The 24,494-nt window shown below is 37.0% G+C and overlaps 1 protein-coding gene, 1 long non-coding RNA gene and 1 pseudogene across 2 annotated transcripts; 2 read left to right on the top strand and 1 right to left on the bottom strand.

Moving 5' to 3' along the window:
• The first annotated feature begins 2,060 nt into the window (after positions 1-2,060).
• LOC123878885 (protein ALP1-like) lies at positions 2,061-4,261 on the top strand. Its single transcript, XM_045926263.1, has 2 exons — positions 2,061-2,453; positions 3,310-4,261. The coding sequence occupies exons 1-2, from the start codon at positions 2,170-2,172 to the stop codon at positions 4,214-4,216; spliced, it is 1,191 nt and encodes a 396-aa protein (XP_045782219.1). The 5' UTR covers positions 2,061-2,169; the 3' UTR covers positions 4,217-4,261.
• LOC123878898 lies at positions 2,511-3,310 on the bottom strand (annotated as a pseudogene).
• A 703-nt stretch (positions 4,262-4,964) lies between the features above and the next one.
• On the top strand, positions 4,965-22,811 carry LOC123878905. Its single transcript, XR_006798908.1, has 3 exons — positions 4,965-5,096; positions 18,694-18,699; positions 22,801-22,811. It is a non-coding gene; the product is annotated as an uncharacterized LOC123878905 (long non-coding RNA).
• The last annotated feature ends 1,683 nt before the right edge of the window (positions 22,812-24,494 follow it).

Below are 24,494 nucleotides of genomic sequence, written 5' to 3'. Positions count from 1 at the left end.
TTGTTCATGACTTGATTTTACATGGTAGTTCCAACCAGCGATCTGTCTACCTTTTTGTCCTGCACCGGTGCGAGAACAACTTAAGTCGGCTCCGGCCTGTAAAACACTTATCAGATCATCATACATATTGTCAATAATAAACTTACACTCTAACGTATCACAGTTATCTTTATCACAGCTATCGAAATGACTAGGACAGGTAACTAGTTTTAATTCTCTATAGCAAAATTCTCCGTATTGATTAATCTGGTCGAGATTTCTATTATTCCAGAGAATTCTGTTATTGTTACGGGTATTGCCTATATTACATTCTACTTTTTTTACAATGACGTCAATATTTATATCTATCAGCAGCGGAAAGTGGTCTGACCAATTTATATCATTGACAACACTTATACCTTTTATTATTCTAAACGCCGCCTCCGTGCCTAAACAGTGGTCGAGCCATCTTCTTGAGCCACTCGATTCACACATAAAAGTATAAGTATTAGAGTTCAACCCTAGTAGATCTACGTCCGCACACACCCAGGACTCGGCCGAACAAAATTCAAAAAGTTCCCGGCCGAAGCGGGCGCAGGGATGCGCGTTAAAATCGCCCAAAGCAAAAACAACTTCTATGTTACTGTCACTAACAATAGCATTAAGTTGCGACAGACAGCTCGTAAATTCGATTAAATCATCTACTTTATCACTATCACATGGCATATAAATACTAAATACTAACATATCACAGTTATGGGTCCTAATTTTAACAGCAATTAATCTATCACTATTGCAATCCACTATTGTGACATCCGGAAAGATTGATCTGCGCCACATTAACGCTAGCCCTCCGTACGGTCTGCCGCGCAACACGCCGACAGAAGTGTCTACCGAAGATTTCGAATAACAGCTAAAATCCTTATCAATTTCATTTACGAAATTGATGTCGTGAGGCAGCAGCCAAGTTTCTTGGAGGGCGATTATGTCGACCTTTTGACATAAGTGCCACACATGCGGCGCAGATCGTTTTACAGACTTACAATTAAAGGACGCTAAGGTTATGTAATTATTATTTTTAGGCGTACTATCCATTAATTTTATTGTTAGTAGCGGCCGCGCTTTGCGCATTACGATCTCTGAAGCGACGAAACACTAAGCCCTTAGGCCAAAAATCACTATTCAAGAAGGTACTCAGCTGGCTGCTAGGAACCACTATTTTATAAGAATTAAAATCTACGTCATGATTTTGTTTCAGCAATTCAACGCTGTAGCATTCTTGATTCATGTCTTTAATATGGTTTTTAATGTCGTCGTCAGTCGTACTCTTTTTAGCCCGAGACAAGTAAATGGCACTTTTAGATTCGCTTACTAAAATTCGAGCCGAGTTCTGCAATGTGCCACGCATATTTTTAAGCTTAGTTTTCTTACGAATCACTAACTTAAAATCGTCGTCGACGACGGAGGAGGTAGCAATATTCGCTTCACGAGCGGTCAGTGGAATTTTCGATGCCACGCGATCGTGACCCGAACGGCGCGCTTGCATAATTTTGGTGACAATATATCAGAAAAGCTCAAGACAGCCCAGGGTATTAATAGATTTTTTTTTAATTTATTTATTCACACAAATTTTACCTATTTTTAACATTTTATATCTCGCCAAACTGGTGGGCCAGTTTATTGGCAATCTAAAGATCTGGGCAGATTTTAAAGATCATACCAAATAATTAATCAATCAATGATTCGAAACGTCTAGCCAGCATTATCCTTTTCCAAATCCGCGATTTCGTCCGCTTGGATTTAGGTATTTCGAAATCCCATGGGAACTCTTTGGTTTTCCGGGATAAAAAGTAGCCTATGTGCTAATCCAGGATATTATCTATCTCCATTCCGAACTTCAGCCAAATCCATCCAGTGGTTTTTGCGTGAAGGAGTAACAAACATACACACACACACACACAAACTTTCGCCTTTATAATATTAGTGTGATGTGATATCCTGCCGGCAGTTAAATTTTGTCGCTGTAACACATTATTTTTTATTTTATTTTTATTTTGATTAATTAGGTTCACTTACAGCTACTTAGGCCGGGTTCCCACTATGCCGGACCGGCAGATCTGCCGGAAACCGGACACCGGACAGAGTGTTCACATTTAAAGCACCTCAGTTGAATTTGGACCTGTGCCCACAATGGACGACGAAATTGTTGTGTTGTGGTGGTGGTGGTACAGAAGGCAAAATAAAAGAAGAAAGTATTGGGTACATCCTATTTTACGGGAAAGATTTACACTAGGGACATTTGAAACATTGATGGGTGAACTTAGAAGTGACGGATCAAAGTTCTTCAATTATTTTCGAATGACAACAACCACTTTTGACGATTTACTGGGACGACTTTCACCAGGCATAAGAGTACGAAATACAAGTTTTAGAGAATGTATTTGCCCAGAACAAAGATTGGCCATTTGTTTAAGGTAAAGTGTGTGTGTGTGTTCTTTTGACAATAAATAATTATTAATTAAAAATGCAAATTAGTCACTTAAGTATTTATTTGTACTCAAATTTAAAACCCTTCAAAATCTATTCTATTCTGACTCTTGGCAGTATATGGAATGAGTAGATGCTGTTGGCGAAACTGGATTCACTGGAATTTGGGAAGAAGTTGATGGTATAGGTGTTGTAGAGTATCCAGAGTGTTGATCTTGCGTAGGTGTCGCCTGTTGATTAGGATGTGTGTAGTATCTGGTCCGGTCATCTGATTATAATGACGCCAATGTCCGTAATTCTCTCTCTCATAATTCCTACTTTTAATTTTTTGCAACATTGTCAGGACGCTGGCTTGAAATTCTAAAGTCTCTTCGATAGTTAAAGTGTTCAAGACTGGTATAATGCCTTTGAAAAAAGAAAGATGATGGTTTTCTTTTTCTGGGTTCATTCTGGAATCCAAAAACTTTGACATCTTCTCATTTACTTCTTTATTATCAATTGTTCTTTTATCTTTAATTAAAGATGAACGAAAATCTGATTCCATGCCTACTTCAGTCTCGGTTCTTGCTTTTTTTGAACCCGACTCATGAGGCGGTCGAGGTTCGGAGACCTTTTTCAAAAACATTAATTGCTCGTGATATAAATAATTTCGTGTCTTTTTGGCCGAAGATCCAGATTTAGACTCATCTTTTTGTTTTTTCACCGTCTTAAGCCATGAATCTCGTATATTATTCCATTTAGTTGAAACCAGTTTTCCTGAAATAAATAAAAAAATATCAGAATTGAATTTATTTATTGGTGACATATAATGTAATATGTAGTAACAAAATATACTTTTTTCAGATATTTAGCTTCAGGATGTTCATTCAAAGAAATACATTACTCATACAGAGTAGGCGTTTCGACAATAAGTAAAATAATAAAAGAAATGAGCAACGTCATTTGGGAAAGCCTACAGACAGATTTTCTTAAGCTGCCTGATACTGAGAGAGAATGGGAGGACATCGCTTTAAGATTCGAAAGAAAAGCCAACTTTCCTCACTGTATTGGAGCAGTAGATGGCAAACATATTAGAATTTTGAAGCCAGCCAAGAGTGGTTCTATGTTCTTTAATTACAAGGAATATTATTCTTTTGTATTAATGGCAATTGTCGATTCAGAGTACCGATTTATTTTTATCAGTGTGGGCTCGTATGGCAAGGAATGCGATTCCACTATATTAAAGGATAGTATATTTTGGAAAAAAATCAATGATGGTACTTTAAATGTACCAAAGCCTCGACCACTTCATACAAACATGCACGAGGAATTACCGTTTATACTAGTTGGCGATGAAGGCTTTGCTTTAACACCTAATCTCCTACGTCCATATGGAGGTACACATTTGAATAATGATAAAAAGATTTTTAACTATAGATTAAGTCGAGCACGAAGGTACGTTGAGTGCGCTTTTGGTATTCTAGCAAATAAGTGGCGAATACTCCATCGGCCTATAGATCTGAACGTAGACACAGCAATTAAAGTAATTAAAGCTTGTACAGTCTTACATAATTTTGTTAGAGAAAAAGACGGTATAAATTTTGAAAGTTACCAAAATATAGAAAATGGACAAGAACAAGAAACGAGACCCGTGGATCGAAATGGGTCGACTCGAGGTGGCCCTAATGCCAATGCTATACGGACAGCATTTACTAATTATTTTGTTTCGGATATTGGTTCCGTTCCGTGGCAGGCAGCAGCTATAAATTAAAATTTGTGAATGCATTTTTATCAATAAAAATATTTAAAAAACTCACCGTACTGTTTTCTTTCTTTTTCTTCCAGTTCATCGAAGTTTGGTTTCAGTATTAAACATACTTCACGCCATGCTGCTAACTTTAAGTTTTTGTCTTTATAGACATCTTCGGTCTTGTCCCACAGAACAGGTCTCTCTTGGACAAGCGTAATTAAAGTTTCTATTTGTATGTCGCTCATGCTACACGTCTACTTTACTCAGAAAATGCGAGCCGAATGAAGTGCGGGGAGAACGGGCGGGGCGGGGAACGCGGGTCGAACTGGTTCACATTATTCCGGTCCGGTGATTTTGCCGGCATTTTGTAGTGACAAAACGCTCGGTAAAAATGCCGGGCTCGGCGAAAAAGCCAGACTCGGGATCATGTGAATAGCTTCATACAATTTGTACCGCCACTAGGCCTTCCGGCAATTTTACCGGACCGGGAGATCTGCCGGTCCGGCATAGTGGGAACCCGGCCTTACATTAAACATTAAAAATAGTACATTATCTAAACTTATTTGCTAAATGTAGTCGCTATTTACAAGTGAACACAACATTTACAACAACTAAGTTACAAAAAAATATATAATCCTATTAATAGGTACAACGATGATAATTAAGTGGATAAAGATAAACAAAAAAGAAAGAATGAATGAAGTGTATCTAATAATCTAAACTAACTATGGCTAAACGTAAAGTGTGGTTTGAAATTTTAGCTGGTAAGACTCAAGACTTCCACGATACGAAAATCTTTTCCCGAAACCTATACAAAGAGTCAGAGTTAATGACGACGACAGAGCTGTTGAGGTTAAGAGTTTTACACAACCTTGAAATAGGAGAATTGGCGCCAAGGACAGTTCTACGCAACGGGGGACAAAGTGGTTACACATTAGACAAATTACTATAGAACTCATGGACTTGCAGTCTTATTGAAGGCGAATGATCTAGCTGCGCTTGTATTTTCCGGTTTTCGCTGACTTTGGTTGGCGTTTCTTTCTCTATACTTACGCATCCACTCTAAGCCGGCTATTTGGTTTTCATCCCATTTCGTGGGATATTTTAAAGGAGAATGATCATACACGGGCCACGCTTGTGTCAGAAGATAATTATTTTCATAATTTATGTTTTATTTTATAATTCAGTTTGGCATAAAAAATAAAGTGCTGACTATCCCGAGATTTTTTCCTCATTTTAAAAGTACTTCAATTGTTACTATACAGAAATCCAGTCTCCATTTTTATCGGTAAACATACCATAGTGATGTTATTTTACGAAATCGATGATCAAAATCGGTGGTGGTCGAGTTATAATCGATTAAAGACTATTATTTTCATAGTAATATTTAAAAAAAATCGATATTTTTTTACAAACCATCTTGATCGAATCGAATCAACTCGATAAGTGCTAGTTGCAGGTCTATGGTTTTTGCTTTCTGTCAATTTCGATAATTGCAGTTGTAGTGTTTACATACTCTTTGATTGCAGTTTTCAGGGTGGTTCGAATTTAGATATTTTAATCCCATATCGTTGACCGTTGCGCGTTGTCTTGTACGACGAGTTGAGAACTATATTTCCTTCGTATTAAGCTCCGTATATGCTATAACTTCATTATAAAAATATAGGTATAGGTAAATGCAATGGCACCTTGTACATCTTCAAATAGTGATTCATTGGGAACAACTATGTACTTGCACCATATAGACAGCACTAAAATCGTCCTGGTGATATGTGGAAACTACTACCTACTTTACTTTACCTAATAAAACCTACTTACCAAACCTAACCTAACCTTTTACATAAAACTGTTTTTCTCAGAAACTGGGAGGAATAAATTAAAAATTCTTTTTTTATATGAAAGTAGGGATATCAAACTTTATTATATGTAAACTTTCATTGAGACACAAAAATATTTGTAAGTGGCCCAAACTCCATAGAGTGCTGGTCATTCTCTTTTAACGCTTTCGCGTATCGTAGGCAAGTTAGCGAATTTGTGCTATTGTTAGCCCATAATGCATTTTGCAGCAATCAATAACCCATCACTTTCCATCAGGTGTGATTGTGGTCAAGCGCTTACCCATAGTGAATAAAAAAAAATGTTGTTATTTAAGCATGGTCTGGTGCCCGTTGGTGGTCTGAGGGTACATTGGTCGGCGCTCCGGGGCCTAATACACCGTAGTTTTGGCGTTCGCTGTCCTCAAGTTGCATCCATCCGGCCGGAATGTTAACGCGGGGGGCCCAAGCTCGATGCTTCCCTTATAGCTTATTATTAGCTATAGTATTGCTGTGTGCACCTATTAGGGGTTGTCACTTAGATTAGGATCTTTTGTTTTTATGTTTGGACCATTTTTAGTTACAACCTGTTTTGTGTACCTTTGAATAAATAAATCTATACTAATAAATAAAATTGGAGTGTCTATCTGTAATTTTGAAATAACTACCACATATTAAGGTCATATGGTTATTTGAACGATACCATAACTGAATCACACGTTTTTAAAATTTTTGTCTGTCTGTCTGTCTGTCTGTCTGTCTGTCTGTCTGTCTGTCTGTTTGAAAAGGCTAATCTTTGGAACGGCTGAACCGATTTTAACGGGATTTTCACATACAAGTAGAGGATTGACCAGGGTGTAAAATAGGCTACTTTTTTAACCGACTTTCAAAAAGGGAGTTGTGTTTTTCTACCTATGTACACCAAAATCTCCGAGATTTCTGAACCGATTTACGTCATTTCTTTTTTAATCGATAGAGGAACTTTGCGACATTGTTTCATAAAAAATTTGGAGTCCAACTCCTCAATCCTGATGCTGCAGGGGATCTGACCAATCCACGCGGGCGAAGCTGCGGGCATCAGCTAGTAAATAAATAAATAGCACCTAGGCACCCAGTATAAAATAACTAGGTACCTAGTTACGGAATGTTACTGAATTCACCATCTCCGTGGAGTTCCTCAGCACTAACGGAGAGATGAAGTCGTCTCCCCTGAGCGGAGAGTCTGGGCCGACAGGAAGTCCTCTATTTGATGTTGGATCACCGCGTGGTTACTATACACAGCGTCGTCGTTGGCCGATGGGTTGGGGATAAATTGGTCCTCCATACACTCCGCCATGATCTCTGCTCGATCTATAGCGGAGTATCTTCGCCTACCCTGACTGTCTAGTACAGGGGTTCCCAAAGTTGACAGGGCTACGACTCATCTGATTTAAGTTTACAAACTCGGGACCCACCTCTAGGAAATTTAAGCGTTAGCAATATTAATATTTTTTTCATTTTTTGCGCAACGGATCAGCCTGGCTGTCCAACGTGGAAATGCAGCCAGTATTCTTGGCACCATTCCACGCGGGCATGACTTGTATAGTAATTAGATAAGGCTAGCTTTAAGTTTTATTGTAATATTTTCAATAAAAAAAAAAAAGGACTTTTGAAATAACAAACTGTTTTAATACAATCTTTTATTACTTAACAGGGCTCTCTCCGTCACTCGTTTCATACCATTTCATACAATCGTAGTTCCAATTTCATTTGAATATCAAGCAACTAAAGTCCATGAAATTTTGCAGACATATTCTAGAAACTAATAGCTGTGTCTGTGGTGTTTTAGATTTTTCTAAAAATATGTAGTTTTAAAATTACAGGGGCTCAAAGATTTGTATGAAAATTTTAAGACCGCGTAACTTTGAAACCGAATATTTTAACAGAAATCTGGAAAACCACAGACATAGATATTAGTTTCTAGAATATGTCTGCAAAATTTCATGGACTTTGGTTGCTTAGTATTCAAATGAAATTGGAACTACGATTGTATGAAATGGTATGAAACGAGTGACGGAGAGAGCCCTCTTAATTATACAAATTTAATGGGAAGGATGAAATTGTTTCCTATGTTTCGCCATTACAGTTTTGACATCAACTGCAACTTTAGTTACTTTTAATCGCAGTGAGTTTGATAAGTCCAATTTATTTCGGTACTAGCCGATGCCCGCGACTTCGCCCGCGTGGATTTGGGTTTTTTGAAATCCCGTGGGAACTCTTTGATTTTCCGGGATAAAAAGTAGCCTATGTGCTAATCACACTAATATTATAAAGGAGAAAGTTTGTATGTGTGTGTGTGTGTGTGTGTGTGTATGTTTGTTACTCCTTCACGCAAAAACTAATGGCCGGATTGGGCTGAAATTTAGGATGGAGATAGATTATACCCTGGATTAGCACATAAGCTACTTTTTATCCCGGAAAATCAAAGAGTTTCCACGGGAATTTTAAAAAACCTACATTCACGCGAACGAAGTCGCGGGTATCAGCTAGTCCAGGATATTATCTATCTCCATTCCAAATTTCAATTCCAAATTTCAGCCAAATCCGTCCAGTAGTTTTTGCGTGAAGGAGTAACAAACATACACACACACACACACACACACACATACAAACTTTCGCCTTTATAATATTAATGTGATTTAGTTTTAATGTTCACCATATTCGAAAACCCAGCCTCACATAAGTATGAGGTAGTAAAGGGGTCCTCCCCTCACTTTCATAGCTTCATCAAACAGGCATGGATGACTACCAGCAACCGAGAGCCAGAATTTCGTTAATTGCTTACGATTGAAACAATTTTTTTGTGACGAATCTTCTGATAAATGAATTAGTTCTTCACTTGCTTTTGTTGACATACCAGTTGCTAGGGGGTCTTGAAATGGGTTACAAATCCAATTCAAATTCAAATTCAAATTCAAAATATTTTTATTCAATTAGACTTTTACAAGTTCTTTTGAATCGTCAAAAGCATCTACCACTGGTTCGGAATGCCTTTCCTACCGAGAAGAACCAGCAAGAAACTCGGCGGTTGCTCTTTTGAAAGATTTGATATACAATATTATGCCATGTATAAAAGCAATTGAAGTCCTGCGCATTGCTGGAGCGAATTGCAGGTCAAATCCACGCTTTTTTATCATTTACATAATCTTCGATAGTATAATATGCTTTTCTCAGGAGCATATTTTTAATAGATTTTTTGAACCTGTGTAAAGGCAAGTCCAAAATTGGCTGAGGAATTTTGTTATAAAAGATTATACCCATTCCCACAAATGACTTTTGGACCTTCCTGAGGCGGAGCGTAGGAGTCGCAAGCCTGTTACGGTGTCTAGTCAGCCTGTTGTGTAGTTCATTCATCAAGTCGAGCTTTTTCATCTCCTCGCCGAAATAGTGGTCAAATTGTTTTTTAACAATGATAAATGTGCAGAAATTGCAAATACTACGTTCATCTTTGGCTGCACTTGGTTTTCAACAATAAACGTTTCAAGTGTTTCAAAACAATCGTACTTCCCATTCTCAATACAACTCTTCCACAGCAAAAGCTTTTTCATAAACGCCCGAATTTTATCGTGAACTGCAAAAATATCTGATCCGTTTGAACCTTGCAAATACAAATTGAGTTCACTTAACTTCGAAAAAATATCCGCTAAATATGTGAGCTTGAGAATAAATTCTTCATCCATTAGATGTTCAATATACTCAGTTTTTCCTTCCAAGTAAATTAGAATTTCATGGCGTAATTCCACTAATCGTGTCAGTACTTTTCCCCTGGATAACCAACGAACTTCGGTATGCAACAGGAGAGATGTATGAAGACTACCCATTTCTTCACACAGCTTTTGAAATAAGCGAGCTTGCAAGGGTCTCGTTTTAATATAATTAACAATTTTAACAGCTGTATTTAGAACTGTTTTAGGACTTCGTCTGCGATGGCGTTTGCTGGCGCGCGTGCTGTGCTTGTTTGGAGTGTTTTTTATTGTTAAGAGTGGCTGGTTTTTGTGTTAGTTGGTGTTTTTTGGTGGTGGAACTGACTGGGAAGCGATCTAAAGGGGCGCCGCGCGTATGTCGGCGGGCGCCGGCGCAGACGGGGTCCATACTTGTATAAATTCAATAACTTGAAAATATCACAAACTTGACATTGGCTAATCAGAGTAAAGCCAGATATAAAGAAAAAAAAAAGAACTGTTTTGAAATCATCAGGCAATGCTTTGGAAACCAGTGCTTCTCTATGAAGGCTACAGTGTGTCCACGAAGCATAGGGACTTTGTTCAAGAATTCTTGTAACCACGCTGCTTTGTTTCCCGCACAATGCCCGCGCACCGTCAGTACATATACCGACGCAGTTCTTCCACTGTATACCTTTTCCTTTTACATGGGAATCAGTTACGTTGAAAATTACCTCAGCTGTTCCACGAATAATTGGCTTGCAAAACAAAATGTCTTCATGCACGTCTTCTTGCCATATACAGGGTGGTCAAAAAGTCGTGGATTAAACGCAATAGGGAGATAGAGCAATGCAATTAAAAAATCCCATTATGGAAACAAAATATCTTCAGGAGTTATCTATTATTTGTAGTGACAAAAAAACAGGGCATAATAATGCGTACGCATTAGTCGATGCTATGTTTGATCGTCAATTAATGACGCGCTGTTCCTGGGGAGGAAGCACTAAAGGGGAACCTAAACATTGTTTTAAAGCATTTACAAGAACAACTAACTTATTCCTTAAAGTTGTCCACCAATATGATAAAACATTCACTAAACCAATTTGTGAGGACTTCTTCAAGAACGTCATGCGACACTCTACTAAAAGAAATATAGCTAAACGTGTACGCGATTCCACAACAAAGAAGAAGATGAAAAAAAGTGAGGCCACAAAGGACAGACAAGATCAGAACACGGCGGGACAGGACCGTCTAATGATAATAATTCAACTCAATAATTTTATTGTGTTGCAATATTTCGTAACTGATTTATAAAAGTACTTTGATTTATATTGTTTAGTTAAAAAAGGTTCCTATATTTAAAAAGTTTGATTTATAATACTTAATGCCAAAAAGATACTAGTGGTAAGCTTTGCTCCAAAGTTTAACAAAGATAGTTTAGATATTACTTATAGTGCTTATGTATGATGACGTATGGAGCAGAAACGTGGACACTGACAGTTGGCCTCATCCACAAACTAAAAGTCGCTCAGCGCGCTATGGAGCGAGCTATGTTGGGTATTACTCTCAGGGATAAAATCCGGAACGAGGAAATTCGCAGGAGAACAAAAGCGACCGACATAGCTCAGAGGATTAGCAAGCTGAAGTGGCAATGGGCAGGCCATGTCTGTCGCAGAACCGACGGCCGTTGGGGTAGACGTGTTCTGGAGTGGAGACCGCGTACCGGTAAGCGCAATGTGGGGCTGGACCGATGACCTGAAGAAGGTGGCGGGGAGCGGGTGGATGAGGAAGGCGGAGGACCGTGTTTGGTGGCGCGCTCTTGGAAAGGCCTATGTCCAGCAGTGGACGCTTACAGGCTGATGGATGGATATAGTGCTTATAAATACAGTAAGACCTTTCGGAGTAAAGATAATAGATATATATGTCACAGCCAAAGTAATAAATCCTGATATTATATATATTATCTAGTCATTATTTATAATGTCTACCCAATTTAGATAAACTGATAATTGACGCAGAATTAATCACATTAACTAGCAATTTTATATAATTTCTTCGAAGACTTGGATGATGTAATAAAACAAGTAGGTACTTACAGGTAAATATTATAAAATTATATTTCAATTTGCCTTATGCATACCTAACTATATGTGTAGCAATATTATACTGTTTTGAGACTTATTTCGTGGTTTAATGACATAATTATGTATTATAACGGGTACATAGGTTAGGTTAGGTTAGGTTAGGTTAGGTTAGGTTAGGTTAGGTTAGGTTAGGTTAGGTTCAAAGTTAGACCGTATTTATTACTTTGGCTAACTTTGAACCGCTATTATGAATAATATCCGGATAAAGTGATTAATTTATTACATTGTCTAGTCAATTTTGATATTATACATAATGACCAGTCATTATGTATAATAGCTATTGAATCACTATGACTGTAACATATATATAGATGATAGATAAAGGCAATTGAAAACCCACACGCAGTAAGAGACTCGTCATACCAACATCGTTTCAGCGTAAACATGTGGTCTGGGATCCTCAACGGTGAATTAATTGGTCCATTTGAACTGCCGTCCAGACTTAATGCTGAAACATACAACAATTTTTTACAAAACGATCTACCATTGTTGCTGGAAGAAGTGAATCTGGAAATTTCTTGCGTAGGTGTAGACTATGCATTTCTGTCGGGGGCCGCCATTTTGAAAATGTATTGTAAATAAATAATTTTTATCTAAATGAACTGTGTTTTATTAACTCATCAATGACAAATAAGAACTAACAAAAATACAACAAAAACACAAATTAAAAAAAAATTCAAGGTGAATATTTTTTTTATTAGTTTGAAGCATTTCTTGTGATAATTTTTAGCCTTAGGAAGAATAAAGTAGGCAATAATTATTTTTTACTCATTTTTTTTCTCCTAGGAGTTTTCCACCTTAGTATCTTTAAAGCCTGTTTTCAGCGAAATAAAGCCCATTTAGTACTTTTTTTTTTAGTATTATTATGAAACCTAAGAGCCAAGCGCAGTTTTTAAAGTTACGTTAAAACTAAAAAAACCAGCGTTTTCAATTTTTAATTTAATGTTGAAAATTCAAGTCCTACTCGCTTGAACGAAATTTTTCTGATTTAGTTCAAAGTTTTTGCAGTTTTCCTTAACGCTACGAACCTGATTATTTTTGAGCATTAAAGCACTGCTCATAACGATTAAATTACAAAAAAAAAACTGCAAAAAATGGTCTTGGTTTTTTTTTAAAAAATGTTTAAAGCCGTGCTGGTCGAAATTTTTAAAAACCTATTAAAAAAAATCATAACTTGAAAACTACAAAAAATCGCGTAACATACATGGGGGTGATTTGGATACCTCTCCATATGAAGCACCCAAAAGAGAATGACCAGCACTCTATGGAGTTTGGGCCACTTACAAATATTTTTGTGTCTCAATGAAAGTTTACATATAATAAAGTGAAACAGTGGGGTTAAATAAAAAGAGCAAATCAGTATAATCGCACTAATTTATTTTATCACTTCACTCAACACACTAATAATTACTCTCATATATTTGTTACTACTACACTTATTTACTTATTACACATTTATTACACACTTATTTACAGAGACCGGCAGTATTTCAGCTTATAATGCGTACGATACAATAATAATCCTAAAAATGAGCTCGCAGGGCTTTATATGGCGTTATCCCCACCGAAGGCATTCGGCAGTTGTTGCTGAGTGGCGTTCGGCTGTCAATGGCGCTGGCGTTGGCGTTCAATGGCCACTAGGCTATGATTGGCCGGCGTTTGGCTCGGCTTGACTCGGATAGTCTGGTTGGCGTTGGCGCGTTGCGATTGGCTGAGGCGGTGTGGCGTTACATTCGGCCGTCCTGAAACAATGAATTGCTCCCGCAATGGGAAAATGCTTGGTTAGCTTTCTGGTAGGCAATAGCTCAATAAGGTCTTCGGTTTCAAGTTATTTATCGGAACAGTTAGCACTGTTGGATATAAGAACCGTAGGCGTTGTGATATGGCTTTAAAGAGTTTGCTCAGGCATACTACAAGCTCTGTAGCCTCGAAATCCCTTAACACTGCGGGTTCTCTTAGTGCCTACCAGCTTGGTTACGAAAATGAACCTGAGTAAATGCTATCAGTGTTTACTTTTGTCGCAATGCTTGTGGGAACTTGCCACTAAATAACTAAATTCCTTTGTTATAATTAAATGAAATATTAATTTTATCAGTTACATTATCTAGTTAGCTTTATCCTATCGCTTGCTATCCTTTACCGAGCATTTGCCTTGTTACGTATAACCTCCCAGAGTTTGCTAATTTTACATTAATAGCAACATGGCATCGTGACCTAGGTAAATACCAAATTATGGATATCACATTCATTGAGAGTATTTTCAGTAGTCCAAATAATATCAGTTAACAGTTTGTCCAATCATTTTATTCGCAGTCTCGCTAGGGCCTGTGGCACAACGCGTTTGACATGGTCTGGTTAGTGCTTGGCTTGGCTTGACTAGGCACTTGGCTCGTGGTAGTATCATGGAGGTCAAAACATACCTAACTATTAATCAGTCGACACTCGAAAACTCTAAAATGTCTACTAGTAAAAGCATTCTTATGGTCACTTTATAAGTTTGCTAGGATGTTCAAATAAGCCAAATTATGTATAATATTCTACGAAACTGATCGTTTTCGGCTAGTAACAAATTTTGCAAAAGCATCTGTAATAATCAAATTGTACCTATACTACTGATGAGCGATATCCTTTCGCTGTCTTACAAAATGGTTTTACAAAATGTGGTCAGTATGAATTCTACAAAATTCTAATCCAATGCTATTGTTCTGTGATCTAAACTGCAATCTTATCTACTTTAAAACCAAGACGAAACAAAAGAACATTATTTAATTTATAAATTATTATCGTTTTTCAGTTGTACTATTTTTCCACGTTTTACTTTAGAGACATTTTTGAAAGAAAAACCGTCAACAGACTGGCTTGTAGAAAGGAAGTGAATAGCTTCTCGTGAAGCTGTGAATGCTATTACTCTGACTTGAAAAGGAATCTCACTTAAATCCTTGCAGGGAGATCTCTCAACGAGCAACGAGATGAAAGTACTCCTATCGAAAGTAAAACTTGGCTTTCGAAAGTAAAAATTGGCTACCGAAAGTAAAACTTGGCTATCAAGTAAAACTTGGCTACCGAAAGTAAAACTTGGCTACCGAAAGTAAAACTTGGCTACCGAAAGTAAAACTTGGCTACCGAAAGTAAAACTTGGCTACCGAAAGTAAAACTTGGCAACCGAAAGTAAAACTTGGCTACCGAAAGTAAAACTTGGCTACCGAAAGTAAAACTTGGCTACCGAAAGTAAAACTTGGCTACCGAAAGTAAAACTTGGCTACCGAAAGTATAACTTGGCTACCGAAAGTAAAACTTGGCTACCGAAAGTAAAACTTGGCTACCGAAAGTAAAACTTTAACAGAAAGTAAGACTTGGCGGCAGAAAGTAAGACTTGGCTGCAGAAAGTAAGACTTGGCTGCAGAAAGTAAGACTTGGCTGCAGAAAGTAAGACTTGGCTTCAGAAAGTAAGACTTGGCTGCAGAAAGTAAGACTTGGCTGCAGAAAGTAAGACTTGGCTGCAGAAAGTAAGACTTGGCTGCAGAAAGTAAGACTTGGCTGCAGAAAGTAAGACTTGGCTACTGTCTTCACTTCGGCATCTATGTAATTCCGAAAACAGTTCACGATTGAATTTAGGTAATACAGGATCATCAGTTAAATAACAGTTTTCTATTCCATTCCTATTCCCTACTATGTAAGCTACATAACCAGGCAGGCATACTAACACCAACTGAACTCAAGATATTATGTAAAATGTCAGTCTAGTCGGCTTAGTGAAAATTCTTACGGTACGTCCGGTCCACCTGACTAACAATGAACGGCACAAAGCTAAATCATGGCTGTAATTAAAAGTGCCACTTGAACTTTCTACTTACATTATGATTGGACCGACAATCTAAAGGTAGAATGATAAAATTGACTCGATTGAAAGCTTGTTGGCAAAAGTACGTAACGTACATGCTGCCTACCATAGAGATATTATGCTGCCTACAAGCACTACTTTTTTTCTAAAATGACAAAAGCATTATCAAAATCATAAGGATGTCTAACTGGTAATAATTATTATTACGTTTCCTCCAAGTGCCCGATTCTGCCTACATTACACTACCTATTTGTATTTACTCATACGCTGTGCCACTGGCATGTATATTATACGAGACAGTCCCAAAGCCGTAAGTAAGATCTACTTACTATGCTCTCAATCATTTAAAGAATGTGATTTAAACTACAAGTTACAACACGTACAGACTTCATAAACACCAACTTTTAGTAAAAATAAAAGAACAGTCATACCATACAGCATAAACGCTTAACAGCGCTTATGTGACCCCAAATAGGCGACAATGCGGCGGCTTATAGATACCCATTGGCTGCAACCCTGCATCGTTAGCGCGCCACGATGAGGTGCCTCGCAGTGACGCGCTCGGCATCAGGTACACAGCGCACAGCAAAGCATCAGTGGTGACCATCGTAGGCGATGACGTTTGCACTTCATGAACTCACCAAAAATTCCGAGAAAAGAAAGATAAGCACAATATTATTGTTTGACTACAAGTAGCTCCCAGTCGATTCATAAAGTACGTCTGCCCCAATTATGAAGATCTATATTCATATTACATAACAATCATAACCACATGAAAATTAATTTCACAAGAAACTCAAAAGTGAACATCATAAAATAATTCGATTTTACATTCAAATTGCGATCGCCATGCTATATGCAAGTGTGCTCATCAACCGATTCTGACGTAAATGATATTATTGTACCCTTAAAAATAATTTATAGGTACCCCACACGTACCCAGTGTTGTCTGTATGACTGCAGCGGGAATATCACTGACGACGCGAAAAAAATAACCTTAAAGGTTTATAGAACCTTATACTATGACTGAGCCTTGTGCAAATAAAAACACTAATAGCGTCAAAGCTTGTTTCTTAAAAACTTCTGGTTGAAATTTGCGGGTAGTCTGAGAACTATTGTTACCATCCGATATACTAAAATTTTTTTTTTTTATTAATTGCTGCAAAAGTAGGGATTAGGCGTTTAATCAGTATGTATTTGTGTCAGTTCATAACCTCTCAACAATTTTAACCGATTTTGATAAATGATACGTCATTCGTCTTGATGGCGTGTGTGTCAATGGATACATAAAATTCTTTAAACAATCAATGTGGTGGATTTTATAAGATTTAATGTAAGAGCCGAAAAATATGCAGCGCAAACAGCAGTCGGGAGTTTTTATTTTTTTACTATTTAACTTAGTGAATTACTTGTTAACTTTTTCGTACCGGTAGCACTCTAGAATTAAACTGCGAATTCAAATTGCGGGTATCTCAGCGAGGTGCAACGTGAAAAGTGGATGGTTGAGCGGGTTTTTACCTAATTCGATAAAAAGTTGACTAAATAAATTGGTTGAAATTTTAGCATTAGTATTTACCGCCTTTATTTCATCAGTTATATACATACAGCACGTGTATTTTTGTTAGGAAAACTGTAAATAAAACAATACACACGAATATCACATTCACAAAAATTAAAACTAAAACTCGTCGAGCTAGCTACCTTGCCTTACCCAAAACTAGAACAATTTATGGCAGAAAAACCCTTACCTATGAAGGAGCTAAACTGTACAACAAAATACCTGCACACATAAAAAAAAATGTACACTCATTCAATCCATTTAAAACTGAATAATTAGTTGCTCACATTATGAGTAATGCGAACTACTTCAGCAAATGCGCTGAATGAGTACTTCATTAAATGGCGAATATTGTAAACTTTATTTTCTCATGTAAATGACCTTTTTTTTTATGAGAATACGTCTTTAAACCTAAACCTTTATTTGACGGTCAGATATGCCACAAATTATAGTTATATTTTTAGCTTCAGCTATCACTCAAACCATTCACTCTATCCGCGAGCGTATAATGACCACCTATCATAACCCGCGTGCCCTAATACTAATTTCATAACCTCAAACAGGGTGTTAGCAATATTAACCTTTCACGGTCATCTCATCAGTAGAGGTTACAAACACGATCAACCTCATTACACTATGCATCAATATCATTAAAAACGGGATTAAAATTTAAAATGGAATAATGGATGGATCATACCTCAGTTATTACGCGTAGAAGTTGAGGGTAGATTGCCATCGGGCGTAGAAACCATGCACGCTGCAGATGAATGTACCTCCGGTTCAAAACTCTTCTAAGGACCTTCCGGGCCCCAGAAGTGGACGATCTTCATTGTCGCTTGATTTTTACACGGTGATTCGTTTCCCTCTTGCGGAGGAACAAAGTAGCCGGCATGTATTTGCCGAATCGTTAATTGGCGCGATTATGCATCATAACTTTCTTTATTAATCCCACTTCTGAGATGAAACAGTGGGGTTAAATAAAAAGAGCAAATCAGTATAATCGCACTAATTTATTTTATCACTTCACTCAACACACTAATAATTACTCTCATATATTTGTTACTACTACACTTATTTACTTATTACACATTTATTACACACTTATTTACAGAGACCGGCAGTATTTCAGCTTATAATGCGTACGATACAATAATAATCCTAAAAATGAGCTCGCAGGGCTTTATATGGCGTTATCCCCACCGAAGGCATTCGGCAGTTGTTGCTGAGTGGCGTTCGGCTGTCAATGGCGCTGGCGTTGGCGTTCAATGGCCACTAGGCTATGATTGGCCGGCGTTTGGCTCGGCTTGACTCGGATAGTCTGGTTGGCGTTGGCGCGTTGCGATTGGCTGAGGCGGTGTGGCGTTACAAAAGTTTGATATCCCTACTTTCATATAAAAAAAGAATTTTTAATTTATTCCTCCCAGTTTCTGAGAAAAACAGTTTTATGTAAAAGGTTAGGTTAGGTTTGGTGTAGGTTTTATTAGGTAAAGTAAAGTAGGTAGTAGTTTCCACATATCACCAGGACGATTTTAGTGCTGCCTATATGGTGCAAGTACATAGTTATTCCCAATGAATCACTATTTGAAGATGTACAAGGTGCCATTGCATTTACCTATAAGTACCTATATTTTTATGATGAAGTTATAGCATATACGGACCTTAATACGAAGGAAATATAGTTCTCAACTCGACGTACAAGACAGCGCGCAACGGTCAACGATATGGGATTAAAATATCTAAATTCGAACCACCCTGAAAACTGCAATCAAAGAGTACCTATGTGAACACTACGACTGCAATTATCGAAATTGACAGAAAGCAAAAACCATAGACCTGCAACTAGCACTTATCGAGTTGATTCGATTCGATCAAGATGGTTTGTAAAAAAATATCGATTTTTTTTAATATTACTATGAAAATAATAGTCTTTAATCGATTATAACTCGACCACCACCGATTTTGATCATCGATTTCGTAAAATAACATCACTATGGTATGTTTACCGATAAAAATGGAGACTGGATTTCTGTATAGTAACAATTGAAGTACTTTTAAAATGAGGAAAAAATCTCGGGATAGTCAGCACTTTATTTTTTATGCCAAACTGAATTATAAAATAAAACATAAATTATGAAAATAATTATCTTCTGACACAAGCGTGGCCCGTGTATGATCATTCTCCTTTTGCTTTTGGACGTCACTTCTCTGGCCACCCTGTATAAGTCCTGATTTAAACATAAATAGACTCTATAAAGCATTGAAAGTATTGTATCCTGACATTACAATTACTTATAAATTTTACAGCGACACCTTTAAGGCTAATTTCCAAAATTTGAAAGGTCGGAAACGTACAGATACTTGTGCAACATGTGATCTACTTAACGCTCTAGCAAAATCCAATGGTCCTAATAAAGATACAAATGCTACCAAGCTACGTCTTCATCAATGCAAGGCAAATAGAGCAATGGACACTTTGAAGAGAGATGTGGCGAGATCCCAGATGCCTGGAAGCCTTATATGTACTGCAACTATGGATCTCCAACAAGTATTATCTACCCCTGCCCTTACTCATAGTCAGATGTATTATAGCCGCCAACTTTCAAACTTTAACTTGGGAATCCATATTGGCGACACCAATGATGCATACATGTGCTAATGGCACGAAGGAATATCTGGTAGAGGCGGAAACGAAATCGCTTCATGTATTTTGAAAGTTTTCAGTAGCGGTGCTACAAATAAAAAAAAATTAATAATGTGGAGCGACAATTGCGCAGGACAGAACAAAAATCGAATGATTATTCTTTTGTGGATACACTTGATAAAATTGGGCATTTTTGACGAAATTGAGCAAAAAACTGGGCATTCATATCTAAATTGTGATAGAGACTTTGCGCTCATAGAAAAGCGAAAAAAAGTTTGCAGCCCAATGACACCAAATGATTTAATAAAGATGATTAGAGAAGCAAGAGAGAGGCCATTTAATGTAATTTCGATTGATAAAGAGAATTTTTATGATTTTCAAAAATCTGCAGATTCCGTCATTACAACTGACAAGATGTCTATTTCCAAAGCAAATTGGATAAAAATATCGAATAAGCAAATAAATAAAATAAGAGTCCGTACTACGTTGAATGATATGGAAGCTTGGCGGGTAGTGAACATTTTAAAAAGGAATAAAACTGTAAACGATTTAAATTCTATTATCCTTCCCCAGTTAAAATGTACGTCGAAAATCAGTGAAGCCAAAAAAAATGATTTATTAGCTATGATACCGTACCTAAAAAAAGAAGGGGACAAAAGTTTCTACACAAATCTGTTCCAATAATTAATGTGTACTAGCCGATGCCCGCGACTTCGCCCGCGTGGATTTAGGTTTTTCGAAATCCCGTGGGAACTCTTTGATTTTCCGGGATAAAAAGTAGCCTATGTGCTAATCCAGGATATTATCCATTTCCATTCCAAATTTCAGCCAAATCCGTCCAGTGGTTTTTGCGTGAAGGAGTAACAAACATACACACACACACACACACACACACACATACAAACTTTCGCCTTTATAATATTAGTGTGATTCTTTTCATTTCATAAGAAAGAAATAATAAAACAATATTCTCTAAAATTTGATCGACATGTCACAACACTACTATTTTTTATATTAAACGTCACACTGAGACATTAGTGCCGTTTAAAATTCAATATCCAGTACAGTATAAACTTGGGAACAGGGTGTTTGTGCAGGGTATGCAGCTTTCATACAGTGTGTACTTTTAGGTTGAAGTTTTATGCAATTTATTATATTAATAGGTATTGAGCAAAAGTTCAATCTAGAAATAATAACAATAGTACATATATTAATAACACTATTATCTATGTTTGCAACAGAAATTCGGGAAAAAAGGCTGTTTATCGAAATGGCTCTGTTGTATTTTTCTTATAATTAAGTACATTTTTTTTTGCTCGATCAAGCCACCTATCAAACAAACAAAAACTAAATTAAAATCGGTTCATTCGTTTAGGAGCTACGATGCCACAGACAGATACACAAACACACAGATACACACGTCAAACTTTAACACCCCTCTTTTTGGGTTGAGGGTTAAGGGTCGCCACCAATGATGTGGCGAGAATGTGTCTGGACGTGCACCAGAAACATGAGGCCACTTTGGGCCTAAAATTGTACTTGGAAGTGAAATCGAAAGTTCTTTAGTTACTTGGACAAAAGAATGTTCACGAGCTGGTTTTTTTATTAACAAGGATGGCTTATTAGACTCTGTGAAGAAAATTGTAATAATGGAATACCTGGAAACTTCATTTATAAATAATCGTCCTTGAAGAACACGGTTTTTATCTTTCATGTAAAGAGACCCCGATTTAAGTAAAAAACACGCTGAATATATTAATAAAGGTCGTGCAATGATAACAAAAGAGAAAATTAGAAAATGGTTCACTGAAGTCACTGATTTATACGACTCTGCAATTTTTGAAGTTAAACTTCTTTATTCGCTTAGAAATGACTACACCACATGGCGGTATATATATTTTTTTTAATTTAGTTGAAGAAAATAATGTCGACCATAATGAAGTCATTAAAAGCCTAACTTTAGCCACCGGCGTAGATGGCGCCGTCGCATCGCTGTGGCGAAAGTTGGGCTGTGGCGCCACATTTTCTTCTGGAATTTTACCTTATGGTGCATGAGACGGGTCTGCCCGCAAAATTCGAAATTAATTTGGTTTTTCGCAATTTATAAATTAGTATGACAAAGTAGGCTTATGGCATTCTAATTCCGACAATGGCAGTATCATCTTCACAGGATCACATAAAAACCTTTACTTGAAAGGAGTCTTATAGAAACAAAACCAGCAATCTGTCGTTTTTACTCAAAATTAGTTTAAGATGCGGCAACATTAACCTACTAAAATTATTTATACTTATTTAACAACTTACTATCAAAAACAGAAATGTTCAATAGAAAATCAACTTGTAAAAACCATATTAATAACAAATACAGCAATCTGCAAATGATCAGTTTCAAAAACAGCAAACTGCAAGTCCCGGCCAATCACAAGCGTTCATTTGATCACGTGTCAAAATGGCGTCTGCATAGTTTTTGTCTCATGATTTGTGTGCGTATTTTGATAATTTATTAGAAAACTAATAACAAAAAGTTTGTTTGAAGGTGAAAAAACTAAAAATGAATAGTAACCCTACACTTGTAAATACTAACTCCCGAGAATTGGAAAGTAAATATTAAGAAAATATAAAGAAAAAAATACCATTACAGGGTTGTCACAACATGACTACTTAAGTACCTATAGTTCTATACCTGTAGCAAACAGTCGATCTCTGTCGCGCTTACGGGATTTACGGCAGACCTGAGTCTTATTATTATTGACGTTCGGGCAGCGACTGTTTGCTACAGGTATTTATCACACTAATATTATAAAGGCGAAAGTTTGTATGTGTGTGTGTGTGTGTGTGTGTGTGTGTATGTTTGTTACTCCTTCACGCAAAAACTACTGGACGGATTTGGCTGAAATTTAGAATAGAGATAGATAATATCCTGGATTAGCACATAGGCTACTTTTTATCCCGGAAAATCAAAGAGTTCCCACGGGATTTCAAAAAACCTAAATTCACGCGGGCGAAGTCGCGGGCATCGGCTAGTAATAATATAAGTACTAAATAGATTATTGTAAATTGTTTAATAATTTTGTAAGAAACAAAAAACTAGTTCTATTTTAAACTGTATGCATGTGTCTTTCTCCGCGTAGATAAAGTTTTTGTATTCTCGCGGAACTCCCTAAATTTTCCAATTTCTATTAATCAATTATTTATTATCAAGAAATATAGATAAAAGATAGCATTCTACAAATTAGTTAACATGTTTTTCTTCTTTCTTTGATTTTTCGTCTTTCTTTACAGATATTCCTCGAAAAGCTTACCTACTCGAGTATGTAAGCATAACACAAAAGCATTGCAATGTGCAACACTGTCAATGAATGATCTACAAAGCATAAATCACAAATTTTATAAGAATTCTAATAAACACGACCTGCAGGGTTATGCTGTATCTCAGTGGCACACTAATTGCGTGAAAATTTCTAATAATTAAATGTCAAACTCAAATTTTCTATTCGCTAACGTCAGTTTTTAACCAAAATGACGTCATAGACAATGACTCTCGATCATAGCCATTAATGGGATGGAATAGAAACCGGAAATGCTTTTTCACGTATGTTTTCGTATCGATAGTTTTTAAAACTCTATTCACTAAGCAAAAATGACAGTTTGTAATTAGAAACTTTATTAGGTGGCTACGATCGTTTTAACAACTAGTCGCAAAACACTGGTCCCGACTAGTTGTTAAAACGATCGTAGCCACCTAATAAAGTTTCTAATTACAAACTGTCATTTTACGACTCGCCACTATAATCCGTCCGTTTTATAGAGGTAATAATTTTTTAGCAATCTCAACGAATGTAGAGATGTTTTAATTTCGAAGGATTTTTATTAATTACAAATCGGCTGAATTCCGCTCGGTTTTTCAGAAAAATATATTATAATAAAATATTGATACCTAGTACCTAGGTACTTACCTATTAGTTGTAAAAAGGTAAGTAATATAAAGTAAGGTTGGTTCGTCGGAGTTAAATTATTGTTATTTTGTAAGCAAGTAGGTACTATATTTTGTGGTTATGTTAATGTTGTCACACTAATATTATAAAGGTGAAAGTTTGTATGTGTGTGCGTGTGTGTGCGTTTGTGTGTGTGTGTGTGTGTGTTTGTTACTCCTTCACGCAAAAACTACTGGCCGGATTTGGCTGAAATTTGGAATGGAGATAGATAATATCCAGGATTAGCACATGGGCTACTTTTTATCCCGGATAATCAAAGAGTTCCCACGGGATTTCAAAAAACTTAAATCCACGCGGATGAAGTCGCGGGCATCATCTAGTAGATAATAATTTTAAAAAAATATGGCTCGTGCCGTATTGATGGGGCATGCTGAAGAGCAGCGCCAACAAAAGGCGCTACGGGTCCACAGGCGCAGGCTGCGCGATATGTATAACCCAATGGAGCTGCGAGAAACAGAGTTCATTGCGAACTTTCGTTTGAGCAAGGCTGGCTACCAGCAGGTGTTAGAGGAACTCGGGCCTCACCTCCAAGCCGCTCGACGAAGGACAGCTGTTCGCATTGAACTAAAGGTGTCTCATGTAGGTACTAAAGTACCTATTTTTAT

The sequence above is a fragment of the Maniola jurtina genome, chromosome 26 (genome assembly GCF_905333055.1).
Source record: "Maniola jurtina chromosome 26, ilManJurt1.1, whole genome shotgun sequence".
Classification (NCBI taxonomy): domain Eukaryota; kingdom Metazoa; phylum Arthropoda; class Insecta; order Lepidoptera; family Nymphalidae; genus Maniola; species Maniola jurtina.
This window is presented reverse-complemented; position numbering and strand designations above follow the sequence as displayed.